General features: G+C 40.7%; 2 protein-coding genes across 5 annotated transcripts; both read left to right on the top strand.

Moving 5' to 3' along the window:
• The first annotated feature begins 689 nt into the window (after positions 1-689).
• Positions 690-15,905, top strand: LOC116689823 (ankyrin repeat domain-containing protein 31). 4 transcript variants are annotated; one of them, XM_032516457.1, is made up of 14 exons: positions 690-1,036; positions 1,605-1,772; positions 3,619-3,820; positions 6,162-6,457; positions 7,214-7,375; positions 7,514-7,653; positions 8,573-8,744; positions 9,400-9,554; positions 9,651-9,747; positions 9,946-10,042; positions 10,977-11,496; positions 12,215-12,355; positions 14,094-14,208; positions 15,455-15,905. In XM_032516457.1, exons 3-14 carry the CDS (start codon positions 3,705-3,707, stop codon positions 15,607-15,609), a joined length of 2,166 nt encoding a protein of 721 aa, XP_032372348.1. In that variant the 5' UTR covers positions 690-1,036; positions 1,605-1,772; positions 3,619-3,704; the 3' UTR covers positions 15,610-15,905. The 4 variants fall into 4 exon arrangements, with proteins under 4 accessions (XP_032372348.1, XP_032372349.1, XP_032372347.1 ...); XM_032516458.1 differs by lacking the exon at positions 1,605-1,772 and having other exon boundaries at positions 691-1,036; positions 7,217-7,375; XM_032516456.1 differs by lacking the exon at positions 1,605-1,772 and having other exon boundaries at positions 691-1,036.
• Positions 15,906-16,601: 696 nt separating this feature from the next.
• On the top strand, positions 16,602-18,952 carry gcnt4a (glucosaminyl (N-acetyl) transferase 4a). The gene is made up of 3 exons (XM_032516460.1): positions 16,602-16,848; positions 17,097-17,154; positions 17,460-18,952. The coding sequence occupies exon 3, from the start codon at positions 17,461-17,463 to the stop codon at positions 18,748-18,750; it is 1,290 nt and encodes a 429-aa protein (XP_032372351.1). The 5' UTR covers positions 16,602-16,848; positions 17,097-17,154; position 17,460; the 3' UTR covers positions 18,751-18,952.
• The last annotated feature ends 3,657 nt before the right edge of the window (positions 18,953-22,609 follow it).

The following is a 22,609-nucleotide window of genomic DNA, read 5'->3' as shown; positions in this document are numbered from 1 at the left end:
CCGGAAGAAACTGAAACCGAACAAGACCACAGACCAGGCGGTCTAGGAGCCCATATTTATAAGAATTTTCCACACACAGAACTAAAATCATAAAATTCTCAACAATCAGGCTAGTCAGGAAAATGCAAAATGATTTTCAGCCATTTTTGGCCTGCAGCAATATTTTCCATGTGTAAAACCATAGGAGGCGTTCTGGCCAGCTACTTGATCCTCACTGTGGCCACTGTGCTTAACAGAGTTATTAACAAGCTTATGCCTCCTGAGGAATATGCCAGGGTTCTATTCATATATTTAGACTTAGTTTGTCATTCAATAAAGACACATGTTTTTCTGAAAAGTCTCATTGGATGGTTAGTCCTGTGGGCCAGACACACCCACAGAGGGTCAATGCTTGATCACTGTGAATACAGCCTTCCATAGATAGGAGCTCTGCTGTTAATTTCTTCCTTAACCAACACGTTTACATCAATGAGAAACGTTTTTTGTTTTTGTTGTTGCTCCTTGTGTTTGGTGAGCCGAAGACGACGGTCCACCATGGTGGACAACAAAGAATATTCTGTTCCGCAACCTAGCTAGAAGCTTCTACCATTGAAGTCTATGATAGTTCTCTATATAACGTATATTCTTTTTCCCGTTAACAAATTATGTATGGTCATGTTTACTTATGTAGCTGGTTGACATGGTTTTATACTAAACATATTTATATCAGCAATTTTTGAAAATGGAAAAAAACGTTCGGAACCAGAACCCTGCGTGGTACTAGCTAGAGAACCAGAGCCCTACCGGCAGCAATTTATTTTACACACGCATAATTACAAGGCATCTTTTTCTCATGTTATTCAGTTTGTTACTTAATTCAGAAAGTCTTTTTTTGAGAGCCGCCATCAGTGGACATTTTGTAGGCCTGTGTAGACACAGCGTTGGCTAATAACGGTAGCTGCGTTTGAACTGTATTTTCGCGCCACAGCTTTGTCTGTCAATTGCAAAGAAGAAGAGGAGGTGCCGGGACAGATGTTTTAACCTTATAATTATTCAGGTAATAATAACAAGACTGGTGTTTAATGTTAGCTAGAGCAAGACTTTCTTTCTCGGTGTTCTTCAACATTAACATTAACATTAACATTAACATTAACATTAACTATACCAGCATGAAACATATTTGTTACATCTAGCTAGCTAGCTAAATAAGAAGTTAACGTTTAGGCAAACGCTAGTTCACGTTAATTTACTGCCAAACACATTGCGACCGTATACCTTATTTAACTACAAATGTTTTGTCACATTTGGCGACTTTATGAGTTTATATATTTCGATAGGTAGCTAACTAAAGTTAGCTGTTACACAAAGTGCGTAGGGCTAGCTATAGTAAGACTATGTCAGACAGGTCAGTCTGGGAGCTGTCACTGTATTTAGACATGGGTCACACAATATATTAAAGCAGTAGATAAAGTTAAATCGATTTGTTTTCCCACGGAGTTTGTATTATTATAAGTGCCTAGAACATGTACACGCAACAACAAACATGTAAATACATAAGTACAGAAAACAGTGTGGTGTAAGGGGACACAACTTTATTCCTCTCACTGCATCTTACTGAACAATAGAGGAGGTGTCTAAACGGGGAGTGCCATGCACGTGATAGGAGAGGACGTGGGCGTGAACACCTGGATCAACATGTGTCTTGCTCTGTTATTGAGATCAGAGAGGCTGGGGGTTAAGATCGATACATTTGGAAACAGTGTGTACGGGACAACTTGTTCATGTTCAGCATGGTGAGTAAATAGAAGGAGCAGTAGAGTATTATTGATTGATTTTTTTTTGTAAAGGTTTTGTCTGTGTGTATATTCTGGTGACAAATAATACGGATCATAGATAGCAGTATAACACCAGTTCATTGACTGGGGTGGAATTCACACATGGTCAAACCTACTACAAGCTTATAAAAAAAAAAAAATTGGCAGAGTATTTTTCTTTTTGAATGAATGAGACAGTGGGTCCTCCTGAACAATGATGCAAAAGCAGCCTGAATGAGAAGAGGGGTTTCAATTAAATTACATTTGGTTTAAATCGTCAAATGACAACAGCAATTATCTCAAGACACTTAACAGATAGAGAGAGAGAGAGAGAGAGAGTAGATCTAATGTATGGTGACACAACAATTCCACTAAGAGTGCAGCAGCAGCGAGGAATAACTTCTTCTTAACAGGCAGACACCTTGAACAGAACCTGGCTCTAGTGAGGGATAATACAACTAATTATTATGACTAATAAAAATAAAATAAAAGGTGTAGCAGGGCGTCAAGCAGGACCCAAACACGATCTAGGTGAAGCCACAATTCGACAAACTCTGAGGAATATGCTAAGTTAGATACATTTATTCAATACAATGAGCTATTAGGTCCTTACAACTCTCTTTATAATGGGACAATGCAATAATTAATATGTGCATTACAATACGCTGTAACAATACAGAATAGGAAATTATGTGATAGAACCTAAACAATCACAATATCACGTCAGAACACAACTCGTATGATAATGACAAAGTACACACATAAGGAAAAGGTAGATAGACAGGGACAGCTCGACCAGTGGAGTCATAGGGAATTCCATACATTCATGTTTCTTAATTTTTTAAGACAGTTAAACCAAAATGCTATTATCACATGGTATTATCACATCACAGATGGAGAGTCAATATGTCTATCTGTAGGAACTCATGTCCCATTATTAATGTATTTATATACTTTTGGATAATACAAATGGCAGTGTTATGGGATTTTGCAACCTTGGCAGAGGTATGTTCTGCTTTTGTTTTATTTGGACACAGAAGGTTAGACAAATCTCTTAAGATATTGGACATAATTAATATTGGACATTAAAAGCAATATTCTGGAGTAGAGCTGAAATGATCAGTCAATCAACTGATTATTTGATCTCCAGAAAATTAATAGCAACTGTTTGATTTAACTAATTGCGAGTTATTTCATCAAAGTAATTTTGGAAGTTCCTGTTTGTTAGTTTTGAGGACTTGCTCCCTTGTAGATGTATTTGTCCTGATACAATGCAGACATTTTACTCTAAGATGTGAAAAATGGGACCAGTGAGCCCAGCTAAGACAGTATAGAGACATGTCCTGGTAGTCATAGACAAGGGCTATGAAGTATTTTTTGTAATTGTACTGTTTCTTTGCTGTGGTAAGAAGTGTAGTTTCTCCAGAGGGTGGGTTATACTCCACAGAAGGTAAAGTCTACACAGTCTTCTTCTTTCTATTATAATGATATTAGTTAAAACACAGCATGTTTTGCTTCATGAAACATGAGATGACATGTTTTATCCTTAGAGTGAAGAAAAAACATGTATCAAGGTTGGTGACACACAACTAAGCATGTCGTTTTTTTTGGGTAACATTAACACGTTTGCTTCACGCATCAAGAGCTTAAAGTAGTTTTTCTCCAGAAGATGATGGTGTGTCTAGTGTCAATGTCATGCCATGACATGTTTTAGTTTGTGCTGCCATCTAGTGAGTGGTGTTAAAATAGACCACTTAACTCAAGATAGGACACTTTGTGTTGATACAAATGATTTAATGTACAGTATGTTATCTGGTATTTACAGGTTGGAATCCTATAACCACGAAAGGAAACATCTCATTGTGAGGCTGTTAAAGAAGCCACCAGTTGTTCTGGAGCTTAATCCATTCCATGGAAGGTGAGACCAGCAGCCCCCGGGCCCACGAACCATCACAGTGTCTTTCAAGCATCACAGCAGATCATTCATATGCCACAAATCTGAGAGGGGACGTGACTGCCAAGCCCAGGTAAGTGCCTGCAAATAGCTGTCAACCATGCAACAGTGTGGAACTTCACACTGTGTATGCTGGCACATACTTTCAAGTTAGCTTTCTCACATGCTTACATACAATCAGCTCTATCTCCACAGCGCTGTGTGGTGGAGTAAGGTCTGGTCTCATCACACATGCACGCCTAGAGAGAAGAAAAAACACTCTGGGTTGTTTGGAGGCTGTGACGGTGGCTCTGCTAAATAGTCTTGGGAAGGAACTTGTTCTGGTGGAACATTTGCACTCAGCTAAAGAAAACGCCACATACAATTTTACATGAAGTTAACTGTTGACGCAATACAGTAAAGTGAGCTATTTAAATTAGCTGATACATGGTTACACCTCATTATCTCTAACCAGTGTATCTCCGTGTGTACTTCGTCCCTCACCCACAAGCACCTCAATTTCTCTGTCAGATAAGATTGACCTGTGCACATTTTCAGCGTAGACATCAAATAAAGTTTATAGACTAGAAAAGACAACAGGATACTTTCTTCACCATGCACAGCTTAAGCACTTACTGACAGTTTTGCGTCGTCCTTATTTTTTATTATGCTATTTCAGGATCTCACGTTTGTTTTGAATGTTATTCATTTAAACCTTACCATGTAACCCCAGTGTGTATGATTAAGAGGTCTAGGAGGTGCTTCAAACATTACACTTAAACTGGTCTTCGGAGTCTTGACGAGACAGTATGACACATTGTGAGAATTTCTTACTTATGTGGGAATTGTTGGCAATAATAAATATATAGACTATCACCAGACTTATCCTTACATTTGTCTTTCACTATATTTGTCAGAGCAAAGAAGAAGATACCTTATATCCTATAATGCTGGGGTGGTGTCTGCAGTTGCATCAGGGACAGTGTGTGACTAGAGCATCACTGGTTTTGCATTTCAGATCATTGCTTTATTAACATTGATTACATTTGTGATTTATGACTAGGCTAGGATTGATTGCAGTTTAAAACTCATTTATTGAAAGTACGTTTACTTGCACATGCATCCTTCAGGGGATCCTAGTTTCAATACTTTAAGTATTAATATTTATGTAGAATTCCTGTACTGCGTGTCATAGAACAAATCTCTGTTTTGCATGTGTGGAGTTGAATGAAGAAAAATTGATGTGCATCCAGTACATGCAAATTCAGTTTTAGCCCACCAGGTGGCTCTGATTGCTGCAGATGTTAATGGAGCACTTGGTTAAACCTTTCAGTTTTCATGTTGTACTAAATGTTCCTTCCAGTGGAAATTTTTGTTCGTATTAGAAGTGAACTATCTGATACTCTGTGGTCACTGATCCACACTGAAACAATTTGGTTACTTTTGCTCAAGATATTTCTAGTCATTGAAAGAAAATATGTCATTGATCCATGACTTTCAGAACATTTGTTAAGTCTACATAATTTGGCATCATGAGAATGTAGACACACAAACACTGACAACAGATACACAAAGTTCTGTTAATGCAGTGGTTCCCAGACGTTTTCTGCAGCGCCCCACTTTTGTAGATTAAGAGCGCCCCCTGGTGCTGTGTGTCCTGGTGAAACCCCATTTACGGGAAGACACCCCAGGTGACTAGGGAAACAAATAGATATCACCATGAAACTTCCCAAGTTTACTTAAATTAATTAATATAAGTTTTCGGTAATTTTATATGCAAATGATGCATTCTCTTGTAAAATACAGTATGTGCTAATTTGCACACACTTCCAGAAAACAGAACAGAAAACATTCAGTTCAGTCACTTTATAATCCCAAATGGAAAACTTGATCTGCACTGGATAAAGCCAGATTCCAAATTCTTGTTTTTCTTTTGACGTGTTAGAGTCAAAGGTTTTTACAGAGGGGATTTTGGATATCTTTATCTATCACTCTATAAAACAGAACATGATGTCAACAACGTTTTTAAGAATACAAACTTACACAAAGCAGTCTATTAAATACTATTTGAACAAATCCCTGGGTAAAAACCTTCAGAATATAGATAGGAGTGAAACTGGAATGTTTGTAAGTGCTGCTAAGTTGAGATTTGTGACTCAAAGCCTGAGAAAATGAGATTTTGAGAAAATGGAAAATAAATATGTATAATAAATATAAAGCGGAAAATCCAACTGCTACAGTGAGTTGTTAAAAACTTTCTTTTTAGTACTCTGTGAACACCAGCAACGTTCTCAATGCTGAGTTCATGTGTAGAACCCCTGGGGAGACTTGGAGCAAATTATCATGTTGTGTCGAGCCTTCTTAGTCTGTAATAGTCTGTGAGGAACTTCCTCAATTGTCTGACTGTCACCTCGGTATGTGTTTTTTTCTTCCAGAGACATTATGGAGATGACTGATATCTGTAATCAGCAGTATGAGAATGAGATGTATGGAGATGTTTTGTCTTCAGATAATGACTCTATAAGCTTGTTGTGGAATCTTGAGACCCTCCAAAGCATAGAACTAGTGGAGTACATGGACATCAGCGATTTATATTCACAATTTGCCATTGAAGAGCAGAATGAGAAAGTTGAGGTGGAGATAAACAGACTCAAACCCCCCAAGCCAGGGATAGCCAGCTGTACCAGGTCTCTAGCAGGCCCTGCTGATTCTACAACCCACTCAGGCAATTGTAAGTAAGAAACTACTGAACCATCATGTTACAGCAGTGTATTGCTGCCACCGTAACACAAAACAATTGTGAACACTTGAAATAACATCAGCGTGATCAGAAATACCTGAAATGACAGAAAACATCTTCTAAGGAGTAGTTTGATTTTTTTAGTTTGGTCCGACATCTGTTGTCAGCATGACGCACCAGAAAAATAAACTTATACTTGTCTACTTACAATGAAAAATAAGTCCATCTATCATTAGCAGATTTTTCCGTTCAAAAACTTGCATATATGCGCTAATGTTTGGTGGGAAAAGGGTTTTAGAAACAAGACTGACTTGTGATTGTTGGGTACCTCTACCTGCACACCCTGTTACTCCAACAGAATTTGCTTATGCTTTGTCCCTCGCCACAATTTCTTACTCGCCTGAAGGAAATGGATGATTGCATGGCAATTATCCTTAAACTGACCCTCCGTTTTTGGGGCAATGGCTTCCACCAAAAGGAGGACATATAGTGGGGCACACTTGACAACAAATCATCTGCGTACAGACGGTCATACAACAGTTTACTAAAAAGGAAATTATGTTATTGTTATAGATGGTGAAAAGAACTGGACTCAAGATTGAGCCCTGTGGAACACCTTTTGTGACGGTTAAAAACTTAGAATTGTAGATTCCCAATGTAACAGATTGTTATCTCTCAAAAAGTGTCAAAATCCATGTGTAAATTGTGTTGGATCTATTCCTATCTTGATTTTATTCATCTTCAAAGCAGCGAAGGCTTCGCAATGTCTGAAATTCACCAAGAAGCAACTTAACAAGCGATATGCAACGGGAGAGAATCTTCTGCACAAAGCATGCAAGAAAAATGATCTGGAACAAGTCAAAATGCTGATTCAGGCTGGGATAAATATCAACATGGAGGATTATGCAGGTTTGTCACAGCTTAGACACTTGTTTATTTTCACTAGATCACTGTATTTGGACATATATGTAACTGATGAAACAACTAATAACTGTCAAACATAAAACTCTCTCAGTCTTCTCAGTAAATGTTAATCTAAATTGTCAGGCTGGACACCCCTCCATGAGGCTTCTCTGGGTGACGAGGCAGTGGTTAAGGAGCTGCTGAAGGCTGGAGCCAATGTCAACGCCAGAAGCTGTGATGGTGTCACACCCCTAAATGATGCTGTTATGGCTGGAAACTATCAGGTGATCAAGAAACTCTAAATTAGACTTTAACCATGCAGAGTATAGTTTTCAGCAACACTCTCCACATGTCCATAGAGAACCAAAGTCCCGGCATCCCTCTCACACTAGCCTCTTTGTCTAAGTGCAGAATGCTGTCTTTTTCTTTGGTTTTTACCAAGAATACAAGAGAGACAGGTCATTACAAACAATACTTAGCCAAGACATCAAAACAGACAAAGCAGACAGTACATTTCATTAAAAAGTGACTTTACAAAGGTTACATTTACAAAAGTAAATAAGTAAATTAGATTTTGTAGGTATAGCCTACAAAAAATGCTTGCTGTGCATAAAACCTGCGACCCAGAAGTCTGCCTCGTCCTACATTCCATTTTAAGTACGGTTCCCAGTATTATTTAGCACCTTCACAGCATTGGGGACGATGGAAACCGTTTTATTCCAGTTTCCGCGTTGAGCGACAAGTTTCCTCTGAATGTTGAGAAACGGTGTGCAATGATTTTGAGATATGTTTTCTCTTCTTTCTTGGTGTGTCTCTCGTCTGTTTGCTGTGTCACGGGTGAAACAATCAGCTGAGACGTGTATGTAAACTTGTGGTAATAAAAAGACAGAGGGCTTGTGAAGACCCCATGGTTCACTCACCCCCCTTTCAGTTATAAAAAGACGTGTTGTGTTTGTCGGGTCTGAACGTGGCCTTGGTTTAAACTAGTAAAAGATCACATGACTGCCGTGCGGTCAGCTACTTTTTTTAATCTGAACATGACAATATAGGTGACAGTTGTGAAATCAGCTGTGGTTTTGTTGATCACTTACTGGAGATTGTTTTGATGAAAAAGCTATGATTCACCTGCCTTGTTACACTGCTGACGTGGAACACAGAATCATTGTCTGACGAGGTGTTGTGAAATACATGTGTGTGGTGTAGGTAGTGAAGCTTCTCCTCCAGCATGGAGCCAACCCCAGTGACAGGACTGTCGGTGGCCAGAGTGCACTGGACATGGCAGAGGACGAGACTATGAAAGAGCTGCTCTCGTTCCCAGGATCTTCTGTTATACATGAGCTGCCTCGTGAGGCACCTACTCATCAAGAACAACCAGGTGAGTAGCTCACACTTTCCATGCTGGACTTCAGTAATCAATCTCTGCAGAGCAAATGTCATGTGAGCCTTTTACTCTGACATACAGAAACTACGATTCATAGTAAATAGTCTCAGTACTGCAACAGCAGTGCAGCAAATGGATTTTGCAACCATAGCTCGTACTCCACTAAAAGACTGGGTCAAACATTCACCTCCTGTATTAAAAACATTTCTTCTTGGACTACAGCAACAACTTTGTTCATGTTTGGAGCATATATGGAAAGCATAGAAAAGGATCATGTTGGCAGGCGTTTGATACTGAAAACCAAGATTGTCAGTGGAGCACTCCTTTAAGCCTAGGACAGACTACCCAACAGTTGTCTCTCCCAGACAAATTTCAGATTTGAGACAAAATCGCTTTGAGCTGTCATGAGTCCTCACTCAGGCCTGTCATGTTGTTCAGTTTACAAGATTATGTGTGCACTTGAGTGTGGTCTATGTGGAGTACTTTCTCTGAAAACATTTTCATGTTATATTTTTGGAAACAATTTGTGTCAAAATCCATATGTAAATTGTGTTGGATCTATTGCTCATATCAAGCATAGAAAAACGTAAGACTTAGGATTTCTTAGAATGTTGAATTCAGCTGAGGTCTGAGTGCAGGATTCTTTCAGGTGACCCATCTTCAGAGGCTCGGTGCCACCTGCAACTCTCCTGCCAGAGCAGCTTTAACCGGGCAAATATGCAATCCAGGGAATCAGGTGACAGAGACGGAGCCAGAGAGCCTGGTGACATTCAGCTGAGGAAGAAAGACACCATCGCGGATCATGTGAGGGCTCGCAAGTGTGCATTTGTGTCACATTGACAAATAGGTCTTGTTAACCATTTATAGCAAAAGTCCATTCATTTGATTTCAACCTTATAGCTGAGTCATCCAGAGGCCATAACAGCGGTTTTGGAGGAGACGAAGAAGAAACTATCAGAAATATGGACTTGGCCTCTAACAGGTCCAGAGGATGCAGGTAGAGCAGCTGTTAATGTTTGATGTGCACAGAAAGAGAATTATACACCATAAATAGCCAGTAAGATCACAGCATATCCAGCTGGTAATACTCATGCAAGTAAGAGGATGTGCAAAACATGGTCAGATTGCTTTCAAATAGAGAACAACCAAGAGACTCTGAATTAGTATCATTGACTGTAGCATTGCTGTTTTTCAGGCAGATACAACGCCGCTCTAACACAAATCCAGAATGTGCTGATGGAGGTGCTTAACAAACACCAAATGGAGAAGGAGAACCTTGCCGAAAAATCCCGGTAAGTTCAGGAACTTCTCTCGTGCTGGACTCAGTGAAGCTTTGTTAGCCAGCAGCAAAATATACTGTGTTACACAGTGCTTTGATTCTCAGAACGTGGCACTTCAGAGCCACTACAACAGCCCTTGTTTTTCTTCAGACAAGAACAATCATTTAACAAAAAAATCCCAGGGCAGTCTTCTTTTAAAGCTTAAGAAAGGTTCTTGAAATGAGTGTCATTATGTTGAAGCAAGATAGAGTAGGGCAGCACTAGGATTAAAGAAATTACAATTGAACATCTTTAATGTCTTAACTTTCTGGTGGGCTCCTAAGAAGCTTTGTGCTGGGGAGAGACATGAATGGGGTTGTTGTTTATACATAGGTTTATTTGGTTTATGGTCTATTTTGTTAATGTTTTGTTGAAAGGTCTGGAATATTGAAATAACTGGCATATATGTTGGGTGGGTGGTAATAACAGAAGGATGTTTGTTCATGTTGTGAGTTGCATGAGTTGGATGTATTACTGAGATCAGAGGACATATGGTGACTATGAAACGCAGAATTACAGTTCCAGCACACAAACAAGGTCTGTTGTTTATATAAGAGGGTTTCATCAACATCATTTCATCACCAGATCCCTGCACATGATGGGTAAAATGAGTGATAGCCAAAAATAAAAACTAAAGTCAGGTCTCGCAGTGCTGGGTTTAAATTTCTCTAAAGATCATTGTGCTTAAAAGACAATAATGTCTGGTAATGTCTAACTGATTTATTGTGTTTAAGGGCATCTGAACAGTAGAAGTAGAAATTCAGTGAAAATTTAGTGATTTCTTTTTCTTTTCTGACCCTTTATGCAATCTTTTATTCAGTTCTCTGAATAACACGGCTGTCAACCATAAGGTTAGTGTTGCCGTTGTGATCTAATTAACAGTTGTGTTGTTTGATTCTCTGTGCAGCAGTGTGCCCGACTACCTTTGGCACCGTGTGTTGAAAAGTCAACTCGCCTCCCTCGCTTCACGTCAGAAGAACTTGGAGGAGATCCTCCAGTTGCAGTTGCAGTTGGTAGAGAAGTTTGTAACCATGAAGGCCAAACTTTCCACTCAGCCTCCCAACCATCAGGACAGTACAGTTGTGAGACAGCAGCCAGATCTGGTCTCCACGCCGGCCTCTCATAAAGCTAGAGAAGAACCAAATGGTCATAGAAAGGAAAGCCATGAACCAGTTACACGGACCGATGTCTTAGAATCAATCCAAACGTTTGCCACGCCTCCCGTTCATTCAGCAATGAATGCGAGAGCCGGTAGCTATCAGAGCAGTGCCCCACAGGCAGGAAACACTTTAAAACACATCAACTTTCAGATTAAAGAAAACAATGTACTCTTACAGACAAGAGTTGAAGACAACAGCAAACATCTCACTACGCTCATCCAGAGGGGAGTTTTGGAAGTTGGAAGTCTTCTGAGGTTTTTTTTTAAGGTTAGGCACAGCTCTTCTCATTAAACCATAATCCATTTGTAACAGCTTGTTGTGAACCCTGAAATATTTTTAACCCAATGTCTCGACTGATGACAGTAAAGGCAACAATTACATTTTCTTCATGCTGAATATAGATCAGACAACACCTTTTACTTTTCCTCATGAAGTTGGTTCATCCACAGGTTTATTCATATGTGGAGCTCTCGCATGTGATGTGGCATGACAGGGTGTCTGCTTAGTGCAAGCTTCGACCAATAAGATTTATTGGCTGCCATTTACATTTGACATATTAACAGCACTATGAGTTATTGCATGGTTTCAGGGTGATTTATTTTTTTCTCAAATCGTAGGCATCTCTCCTTAATCCGCTAGCTGCCTGTCTCCTGAATACACTGGGAAAAAGCCCGGTCTCGGGAGACAACACTGGGAGGCGTAAAAGGTCAAACAAACTCTAGAGGCACAGGCTGTGCACCAAAATACAACAAACCACTCCAGCCAATCACCGACAAGATGGTAGGGGGTGGGGGTTAGTGAAAGTTAGTCAGTTAGTCATGACAGTTACAGAAACATGGGGGTAGGGGCGAGCTTGCTCTGTTTTGTTTTGAATTTACTAGGAATGTCAAGAGAAGTGACCATACAGGAACTCATTGTGCACCTTGGAGCATGTGATAAAGCTTTCCACTGACACCATATGTGATTGTTTGTTTTGCCTCTGCAGCATAACTGGCATCATGCTATTGTGCTAGAGGATGGATCAGTAAATGACAAAAAAGGCAGGAAACACCCAACTCTAGAACGCTGGTTGGAGGTCATCCTTGGCAACAATATCCCTGTCAGCTCATCCTACGCCTGGGAAAAGGTTAGACACCAAGCTGCCTTCATCTTATTACGACACTAAAGGAAGGAAACAGTATGTGTTGGCTCACAACCCCCCTTAGGCTCAGAAAGCAGCACTTCGTCCTCATTCCTATCAGATCACTAAAGAGGGTTTTGAATCCTGTCTCACTGTTTTATAAACAGCTGTGCAGTGTTTTGGCATCTGGTACGTCTTAACACTCCTGCATGTTTTACACTGACTGGCCGTCCTGGGTTGGGTTTAATTAATTTTACTATCAGGACCTGAAACAACATGGCCACACTAATTCACACCTTTGCTTTAGTTTGTTGTAAGTGTTTCGGGGCATTTTGCCATTATTCAAACGGAAGGAAAGGAGAGAATGACATGCAGCAGAGGCTGCAGTCACAATATTTGTTATGCATCCTAACCACCAGCCCACAACACTTCGATTCAGAGCGAGATACATTGCAGCGACAACTGGAGGCCAGCCAGTGGATATTCTTCTCGCCCAGAAGATGACTCCAGATGTTGGGACAAAAATTTGATTTAAGCCCCTTCAAATAAGACAACACAGGTCGCCAATCAAACCGGAGCGGCAGCAAATAACCCTCGCGGGCAAGAAGACAACATGCCAACTTCACACAGAATGCAGCCTGATATTTCTTCTTCCTCAACATTGATACACACTGTACTTTATTCTTGGTTTAAAGAAATGCCATTAAACAAGAGCATGTCTTTCTTCCATCCCGGAATGCTGTGGGGACTAGCCAGACCCTTCCCTGCAGCGCCGTGAGGAAGACTACTAGAGCACCAAACACGGCTTGATGAATATAATCCCTAGAGAATGCTCTATTTACTTGAACATTTGACATAAATTCACAGCTAACAGTTGTTTAAGTAAATGACTGAAATAAAGTATGTATGCTTTGTGAAGATTTATATCTTCCGTAGGAACCAAAATGCTAAGAGCTAAGTGCCACAGACAGGAAGTCAGACAGTATTGTTTGTCTTTGTATTAGTTACAGTAAGAACAATACTGAATATAACACCATCCTTATCCTAAAATGCATATTTGCACAATTTGAACATTGGCCTTCAAGTTCATGTGTGCTCTTACAGTAGTTCAGACACACTTCATAAATCACTGACATAGATATAAATAATAAAGTTTATTATAGGTGATATGTTTGTTTATCTAGCACTTATCAAAAGCAGCAATTACAAAGTAAAGAGAAATACTTTCATCAGGTAACAAGAAGAAAATAAAACCCGCAATGGCATTTACAAAACAGGCAGTGCGGTGAAAACAGTCCACACAGTAATGTGGTAATGTCAAAAGTTGTTTTTGAATCCAGGATAAGTTAGTTATCTATCAGAGCCTTCCTTCCTAATGTGAAACGAGGTTCACGTGACTGCTGTTTCCTGCCTGCCATTAGGGGATCCTGGAGACAGGGCAACACACAGCATCAGGCTGTAAATTATTGAGCGTTCACTGTGGAGCTGTGCAGACACATAAACACACGCACGCACACACACTCCTCCACGACTTCCAAATTAAAAATAGCGTGGTGCTTCAGAGGCACTTTAATGGATGCATGATCCAGAGTGCTGCTGAAGACATTTGATAGGCCCTCAGGGCTCACATTTCCCACCCAGGACACTCTGATACTCTCATTAATAAGTAATTATTTATTAACAGACATGTCAATGGTTGGTGTTGAAGGATAGTTTTGATGAACTCCTCTCACTGTCCTTTCAGGTGCAGTTCAAAAACAAACCTTTGTCGCATTACTTGTTGAACGGGCAGACTGAAGTTCCTGAGGACAATGTCCGGTGCTGCACGGCTGCTCCTTCTCAGCAGGCGCTGACGCCAGGTCTGTATTCCTAACCACAACCTCAACTAAACTTTGACCTCACACATCCCGCAGAGAAGCTCCAACAAACACAGAGGCAGGGCGAGTGCCCACTCAAGCGTGGCTTTTTCTAAATCAATAATTAAGCATCCTCCCCCTACACCTCCCACCTGGAGATTCAAAAAGCCTCTTTAAATCCAATCGGGTTAGCCTCTCCTCTCTTAGCGTAGCTCCTATGGGGCCATTTTGATGCTAATAAGCCATCACCCGTTGTTAGCATCCCATTGACTGACATTCATTTTGGCTTCACTTTGACAGCAAATACATTTTAAATTTAATTTAATTTGTTTATTCATCCCCAGTAGGGAAATTACAAATTACACTCTGCGTACACACTTTGTTAGTAATCACACACAGGCCTGAAATACACACACATGCTCAGGACCTATACATGCACTAATGCAGAGATGTCAGAGTGAGTGGGCTGCCAGCTACCAACCTGCGCCCTGAGCGGTTGGGGGGGTACAGTGCCTTGCTCAAGAGCACCTGGCAGTGCCCAGGAGGTGAAGTGGCATCTCTCCAGCTACCAGTCTTTTAACTTTACATCTGAAGCGTTTAAAGACTCAATTTGTCCGTTGTTCATTTCTAAAGAAACACAACAGTGTATAAAAAGCTCCATTACCTTGTAGCTCACGTTATGGCTCCGTAGCAGAGTTTTTTATAAAAATAGGCCAACGATTGTGTCATAACCACGTGACTTACTGTCGCACAGTAGAGAAATTACCGTATGGTACAGGGTAAGCTCGCAGGCGGTTTGGACTTCCATTAGCTGTTTAGGTTTAATTACTAATGTTAACTAGCGTGTTATTTAGCAGTAATTAGCCTGTGTCTCTGTTATCTCCAACATTCTACGCTTCAAGCTCAGTTAGCTGCCTACGTCAGCAGCACCGAAAGAGATTCTAATGGTTCACGGTCTGTGTCCAAGCAACGGGACGTGGTCCATTCTTACGCTATTTCACTGATCGTGCCAACCACGATCTTGTCATTTCTTAACTGTCTATGTTCACTGATCTGTGTCCAGAGCCACGGGATCTGTTGGTCCATTTCTTTAACTGTTAAAGTTCACTTGTCTCCGACCAGAGCAACGGGATGTGTTGGTCCATTTCTTTAACTGTCTATGATTAAATCAATTCTATTCATTCTAAAAGGGATTTCATATGTAAAGCATGGTTTAGAATGTATTTGAATGTCTTTTCTATTTCTGCAGAGGCCGTTACCTTGAGTCTCATGAAAATCCGGATAATCCATCTGGTGGATGACGCGGAGCTGCTGCCCAACGCCATGATGGACTGTTACTGGGAGAAGCTCATTAAGAACGACTGTTCAGAGTCTGAGGACTGGGGCACTGAATTATTACAATGATCCCTCCACACACACGTTCTCCAGAACTGTGTTTGGTTTGAGACGTGAACTTGTACGGTTTACTTAATCCCAGTTTTATGATCAATTCACTGTGGGTCAAACCCACCAATGGGATTGAAAAGTATTTCCCTCTAATTTATTTATCTTCGATCCTTTCCCACTTCACAGCTGGGATGCTCTGTATGTGTAAGCTTTCTACCAGAATAATACTGTCGTTTCTTACTGGAGCCATAAACCCTCATGTCAGTGTTCTGTTCACCTGCCTGAAACCAAGGCAATAAAGATATTACAGTTGATAAAGTTGTGTGCATTGTGCAGTGGTGGAAAAATAACTAAGTATAGTAACTCCAGTACTGTACTTCAGTCCAAATGTTGAAGTACTTGTACTTGATTCTTTTCTTTTCATGCCACTTTCTACTTCTACTCCGCTACATTTCAGAGAGAAGTATTCTACTTTTTACTCCACTACATTCATCTGACAGCTTTAGTAACTAGTTACTTTAGTTAATCCTCTACATTCATCTGACAGTTTTAGTTACTAGTTACTTTAGATACATTAGTTATTAGTTACTAGTTATTTTAGTTACTCCTCTACGTTTATCTGACAGCTTTAGTTACTAGTTACTTTAGTTACTAGTTACTTTACAGATTAAGATTCCTGCACACAAAACACATGTAGTTTATAAATCTGATGTTTATTATAAAGTAACCTAGCAACAATATAACAGCCTACAGGTCCAGCTGAGATGACGAGACCAATAAACACACATCTGCTTGGGTCCTTTACGCTTTCTAACATGTTTTAGTACTTTAACTGCATTATCCTGATGATAGGCTACTTACACACTTACTCAAGTAACATTTTCAATGCAGGACTTTTACTTGTAACAGACTATAATTACAGTGTGATATTAGTACTATTACTTATGTTAAGGAATACTTGATCCAGCGCTGGCATTGGGGATGTGTCAGATATGAACTCCACAGTGCGCGCATGGATACAGCGATGGCTCGTTGTGTTAAAGAGATGAGAGGCGGGGTGCTTGGCTGTGCTGAGGAGGCTTAATGATTAGTAAGGGGGTGGTAAATGTATCGGGTGGCGGTGATGTGCGGGCAGGGGGCGGACTGTTGCCAGCCGGCCCGGACTCTCTCCCATGCCACTCCTCACTGGACGGCTCAGTCCGCCATGGAGCCCGGGACATGAGAGCACACACGGGACTCACTCTCTTCACGCGTGGGGTAAGTTCTCTGCTCCTCTGGTCCCCTGTTGGTAAAGGTAGTGTTACCGGATGTTCACAGATGTATTTCAGCTTGTCATGTATCAGATGTCTGATGCGTAATGCAGGTCATCACAAGTGAGCAAGCAAGGAGTTAGATCCCCGACACACACTTGTACTGAATGTGTTCAATCCGCGTGCTGTTGCTGTGTCACAGTGTTTCCTCTCTTTGTGTTTCACAAACTAAAGAAATGTCTCTCCTTATGAAAGGTTCTCATGTGAAGTGTGGGAGAAGTGTGCATGGCTCGACAGACCTTTAGAAAGCAAGGTAATTCAGAGCGGAAACAGCTTGGACATGACACCTGGTGTTTTTAAATTTGCGTTTTATCCACGCATGTCAAATGTTGGATTCAGTTTCAGTGCTGTGTCTTAACACTGAATGTAAATTATTTACTTGGCTTAAAGAGTGTCACTGAATGTGTACTACAGTAAACCAATAAAGACAGTCATTATGTCACTTATTTTAAACCTTATTTAACTCACATATTGCTTTTCTCACAACCAGAGGCACTAGTTAACGCAGTGTTTCCTTAACGCTCATGTCCGTGTCTTCTTTTGTCCCTTTGTTCCTAGAATGAAAATAACATGTGCCCACTACACACATAGATTGAGACACAGGTGCTTCCTGTTTTCTCTGTCTCTGCTGGCGGTCTGTCTGCTCAAGCTGGTCTACATCAAAGTGATGGTGAGGGACAGCGTCTACATCCAGCCCTATGGAATCCCTGTCAGCTTCTCCAGCACCCACAACCACAGGTATGACGTCAACTGCACAGCCATCTACGAGCTGGACCCTGTGGAGATCGGCAAAGCTCTCCAGATCAAACGGAAAGCCATTGTGGACGTCGACGATGACAGCACCGTGAGTCTGACCTCGGACTGCCAAACCTTTCTCAAAGCCCGGGGTTACCATGAGGCTCCGGTGTCGGCTGCAGAGCGCAGCTTCCCGTTGGCTTACTCCCTGGTGGTGCATAAGAACGCCCCCATGGTGGAGCGAATCCTTCACGCCATCTACTCACCGCACAACATCTACTGCATCCACTATGACCAGAAGTCCTCTCCAGCATTCATAAAGGCCATCACCAACCTGGCTCGGTGCACTCAAAATGTGTTCATCGCCTCTAAACTGGAGTCTGTGGAATATGCCCACATCAGCAGGCTAAATGCCGACCTGAACTGCCTCTCTGACCTGCAGAGGTCAGAAGTCAACTGGAAGTATGTCATCAACCTGTGTGGCCAAGACTTTCCTCTCAAGTCCAACTTTGAGCTGGTGCTGGAGCTGAAGCAGCTGAACGGCAGCAACATGCTGGAGTCCAGCCGGCCCAGCGGACTCAAGAAGCAGCGCTTCAGCTTCCAGCACGAGCTGAAGAACGTGCCTTTTGAGTACCGGCGCATGCCGGTCAAAACCACGGTGCTCAAAGACGCTCCGCCTCACGGCATCGAGATGTTCATCGGCAGCGCGTACTTTGTCCTGTCCCGGGATTTTGTGAATTATATCAGCAGCAGCCAGGTGGCAAAGGACTTCCTGGCATGGTCAGCTGACACATACTCACCAGATGAACACTTCTGGGCCACCCTGGTCAGGGTCCCCGGGGTGCCGGGACACATTCCCAGGTCCGAGGCAGACATTACGGATCTGAGGAGCAAGACACGACTAGTCAAGTGGAACTATTTAGAAGGAAATCTTTACCCAGCGTGCACGGGTACACACATGCGCAGCGTTTGCATCTACGGAGCGGCTGAACTTCGCTGGCTCCTCAACTACGGCCACTGGTTTGCTAACAAATTCGACCCCAAAGTGGACCCGATCCTGATTAAGTGTTTGGAGGAGAAGCTGATGGAAAAACGTCACAACGTGCAAACGTGACACTGACGGGAACAGGAAATGTGACGAGGAGCGCCTGCTTTTATTCTGGCAAAGGTGCAAAATGACATCAGAGTTCATCGACTCAATCATTGGACACAAGCACAGCTTTGAGATGATGGCACTTGACTTGAGTATATTTTCATTTTGTTCATTAGAAAACGTTGAATTTGTTAAGGAATAGAGCTTGACCGAAAAAGGATTTTTAAGTATTTTTAATACTGATACAAATATTTGGTAATTTAAAAATCCGATATATACCAATATATCGGCCAATATTTTTTTTTTAAATCCAGAAATTCAAAAACAAACAGATTTCCCTAACATTAGTTATTTGTGTTTATTTATGAGTTCTCACTAAAATAATATGATAATAATTTGTTTTATTGTCACAACAGAACAGAGGAACATCAAAATGTATTAAAGGTCTGATAAATAAAATGTAGAAAATACAAATTTAAGATATGAAACAAAAACAAAAACACATTAACAAAAAAAGCGCCCTCTGGTGGACAAACTATGCAACGCCAACGCTCTTAACATGGTTGACAGCCCGTTTTTTTATTTTTTATATTCAATTATCAGAATTATTTGTCATTATCAAATGATTCTTATGAATGAATACAATACAATATAAATATTTTCTTTAATTGTCTATTATAAATGCAGATACCGATAGATAGGGAAATGCCTAATATTGGTCGATATATATCGGTCGGGCTCTATTAAGCTACAACATTCGTCTGATGACTTCTAATTACTTTGCAGATTACGATGTCTCCAACAGACACACGATGAGGTCATAAAATGTCCATCGCTATGGTTTTACTAACGTCTGAACCACCTGCAGCCGTGGTGTACAGTGGGAAAGTTTTACAGTTTTACTTTTATTTAAAAAGAAAAGTACATTTGACTAATATTTCTCTGTATTGCTACACCTGTTTAGTAGTAAACAGCTGTTCCACATTATGTCAGTCTAACGTGCACGGACCACGTATAGCGGTTTACTCCTCAGCGCAGGTGACCCTGGTTCGATTCCGAGCTGCGGCCTTTTACTGCGTGTCATTCCCCCCCTATCTCTCGCCCCTTTAATGGCTTCAGCTGTCCTGCCAAAATAAAAGCCAAAAATACCCAAAAAATAATCTTATAAAAAAAATGAAACAGAAGGAAACTGAAAAGTGCCTTTGTCTAAAAGAATAATGGATTGTTTCCTTAAAACAAGTGCCACATGATATCATCTGAACACAGGCGCCATGTTGTTTTAAATACCAAAGACTCATGTTGTTCTCCTGATCCACAACGTTGTAATTTAATTGGTTTTGACATGAAGATGAAAAGGGATCTGAAAAAGTTGAGATGGCTATAAAAAGATTTCTGATGATTTATCCATTCCTGAATGAAATTGTGATGCTTCGGTAACTCTTTATAATAACCATCATTCATAAAGGGCTTCTTAAAAAACAATGAACTAATGATTTATACGCTTTACTAATTGTGTGTGGTTAATAATTGTTTTGTAATCTATAAACATTATTTGGATGGCTTTCATAAAGTCGCAACTAATGCTCAATAATTAATTCATGAAAAATAAGTGGTTTATAAAGCATAAAGTAACAATAATGTTTCCCTATTTAATGTTTTTTGTGAACAGAGATGATTATAGATTATTTGTGCTCTTATATCGCTAGAAATAATGTTGATGAGAAGTATGTATTAACCATTAACAAGCTATTATAACCATCAGTTGCAACTTTATAATAAGCATCCAGATAATGTTTATTAACAGTTTACAATTCATTTGGTCAACGTTAACAAATACTTTAGGTAATATATGAACGGTTGCCATCTGTGCAACAATAAACAGCTCATATAACTAATAACTAAATCATAGCATTGCTAATAATAGGACGGGGCAATAATTCAATATCCTAATTTATTGTCCTTTAATGGAATCATATCATATATATATGAAATCATATATCCAGATATCGTGATAGAAATTGTCTAAATTGATAATGACAAGCTCACACTAACTAATCAAGGTGCTTAGTGCTGGTTGTTATGAAGTGTTACGGCTGCTTCTCATTGGTCGATGGCCTGTACAGTAGCTTTTTGGATTGTCTGTTTGAGAAGCTTATAAGCCCCCCCCCCCCACTTGGTCCCCCCCACCCACCCCCCCAGCTTTGACTCAGGATGACTTTAATGAGCACGGCTACTCTATGCTAATTTGGACTGATAGTATTTTTGCATTAATAGAATGAACTACTTTAATTTTCAAGCATTAAATTGACTGGATTAGAAAGAAACAGACATTCCTGTCTGGTTATTTCACACAGGTGTTTCCATGTATATTAATGGATCGTATCCACAAATATTGAAAAGGCTTTGTAAAGGTGTTATGAGGTTGGAAACATGTCCAGCATGATGCTCCCAGTGAAACTGCCTTTACTCCTCGGAGCCGTTTGGATGGCTGTCAGGAGGGTAGAGTCAGTGTTTTCACTGCTGCCTCCACACTTGGCTGCAAATACTGATGACTTAACAGGATGGTGTTAGTCACATGAAATGAGTGAGGATGGGAGCCTGCGAGCTACAATACCTCAGGGTTTTCTGTTCATCAGTCTGTTACAAAGTACCAGAGAGGCATCGGAAAGCTCCACACCTCGGGGGGCCGGCGTCTTTAAAAATCGATTTCCATGAATCTATTTTTTTTTTTATTTAGTCATTTCTACCAGTGATTGACCTACATATGTTCTGTTTCTATGGTACTGCCGATGGCGACTACATCATATCTGTTTCCATCAAAAGAGAGCGGAAGCAGAAAAAGCAGAACATCCATGTTATGTTCTTCTTCACAAAGTAGATACATGTCAGACTGACATGTGATGTCATTCTTCTTAGAAAACCATCAGTTTTTAGAAATGTCTCCTGATATATTGTCTCTAGTTAGTTAGTCTAGTTAGTTAGCTTTTAATAAAGAAGGAAAGGAAAAAGCACAATACTCAAATAAATTAAATCACAATACTTCTAAAATCACATCGGGACAAATGCATATGGACCCTGTCCTTGTCCCCACACTGCTGGAGTAACACGCGTGGAGGTCTTAATAAACTCAAGCCCAAACGCTGGAGAAGAGGGAGGACACAGTGGCCTTTTGTTATTCTCCAATATCATTACTGAGATGGAGAACAAGATTCTTGAAGCAGTGTTAGACGTCTCGTGTTCGTGAATGGGCTCCTTGGAGATTTTTGTTATCCCGTTGTTTTTAGCCTTTTATATCTACTGCAGCTCTTTCTATCTCCTGCATTCCAGTCAGTGTGTTGATGAGCCTGTTCTCAGACGGGCTGAAACGGGATCAGCTGGTGGTTTATTTACAACACAAAGGAAGAGGTGCTGCCGTGTATTAGCAGCAGTAGCTCGTGTTTCTGTCCGTTTGACCGGGCGCGAAACACTTCAAGTCTTCAATCAGCTGCGCTTTTACACAGGAAGACATGAAAGCACGTCATGGGAGAGGTGTCACATGGCTAACTCCTGATCTGATTTTATTATGATGGAACTTTGTGTGCACTTTAACCTTAAAAAGGTGGCCCTGGGTGCCTATTTAGCTCACCTGCTAGAGTGCACACCCATATGCAGAGGCTCATATGTCATACGTGGGTTCGGTTCTGACCCACGGTTCTTTTGCTGCATATAATTCCCCCTCTCTCTCCCCTTTCATGTCTAAAACTGTCCTTTCAGAAATAAAGGCCTAAAAATGGCACACAAAAAAAAATATATGGCCTATATAATCAGAGTTCTTGCTTGTCATGTACTTTCCTTACCTTCCTGGTATTGTGATTTTGTGATGCTCAAACAAGACTTGGGG

The sequence above is a fragment of the Etheostoma spectabile genome, chromosome 5 (assembly GCF_008692095.1).
Source record: "Etheostoma spectabile isolate EspeVRDwgs_2016 chromosome 5, UIUC_Espe_1.0, whole genome shotgun sequence".
Classification (NCBI taxonomy): Eukaryota; Metazoa; Chordata; class Actinopteri; order Perciformes; family Percidae; genus Etheostoma; species Etheostoma spectabile.
The sequence above is the reverse complement of the archived record's forward strand: the minus strand, read 5'-3'. Positions and strand labels throughout refer to the sequence as shown.

What these genes read in the sequence shown, in the direction of transcription:
- LOC116689823 (XM_032516457.1), top strand. Translation starts at nt 3,705, where the DNA reads ATGGAAGGTGAGACCAGCAGCCCCCGGGCCCACGAACCATCACAGTGT. An exon ending in CAACATGGAGGATTATGCAG is followed by an intron (nt 7,376 to 7,513) that starts GTTTGTCACAGC and finishes CTAAATTGTCAG; the next exon opens with GCTGGACACCCCTCCATGAG. An exon ending in AACCTTGCCGAAAAATCCCG is followed by an intron (nt 10,043 to 10,976) that starts GTAAGTTCAGGA and finishes TTCTCTGTGCAG; the next exon opens with CAGTGTGCCCGACTACCTTT.
- gcnt4a (XM_032516460.1), top strand. Translation starts at nt 17,461, where the DNA reads ATGAAAATAACATGTGCCCACTACACACATAGATTGAGACACAGGTGC.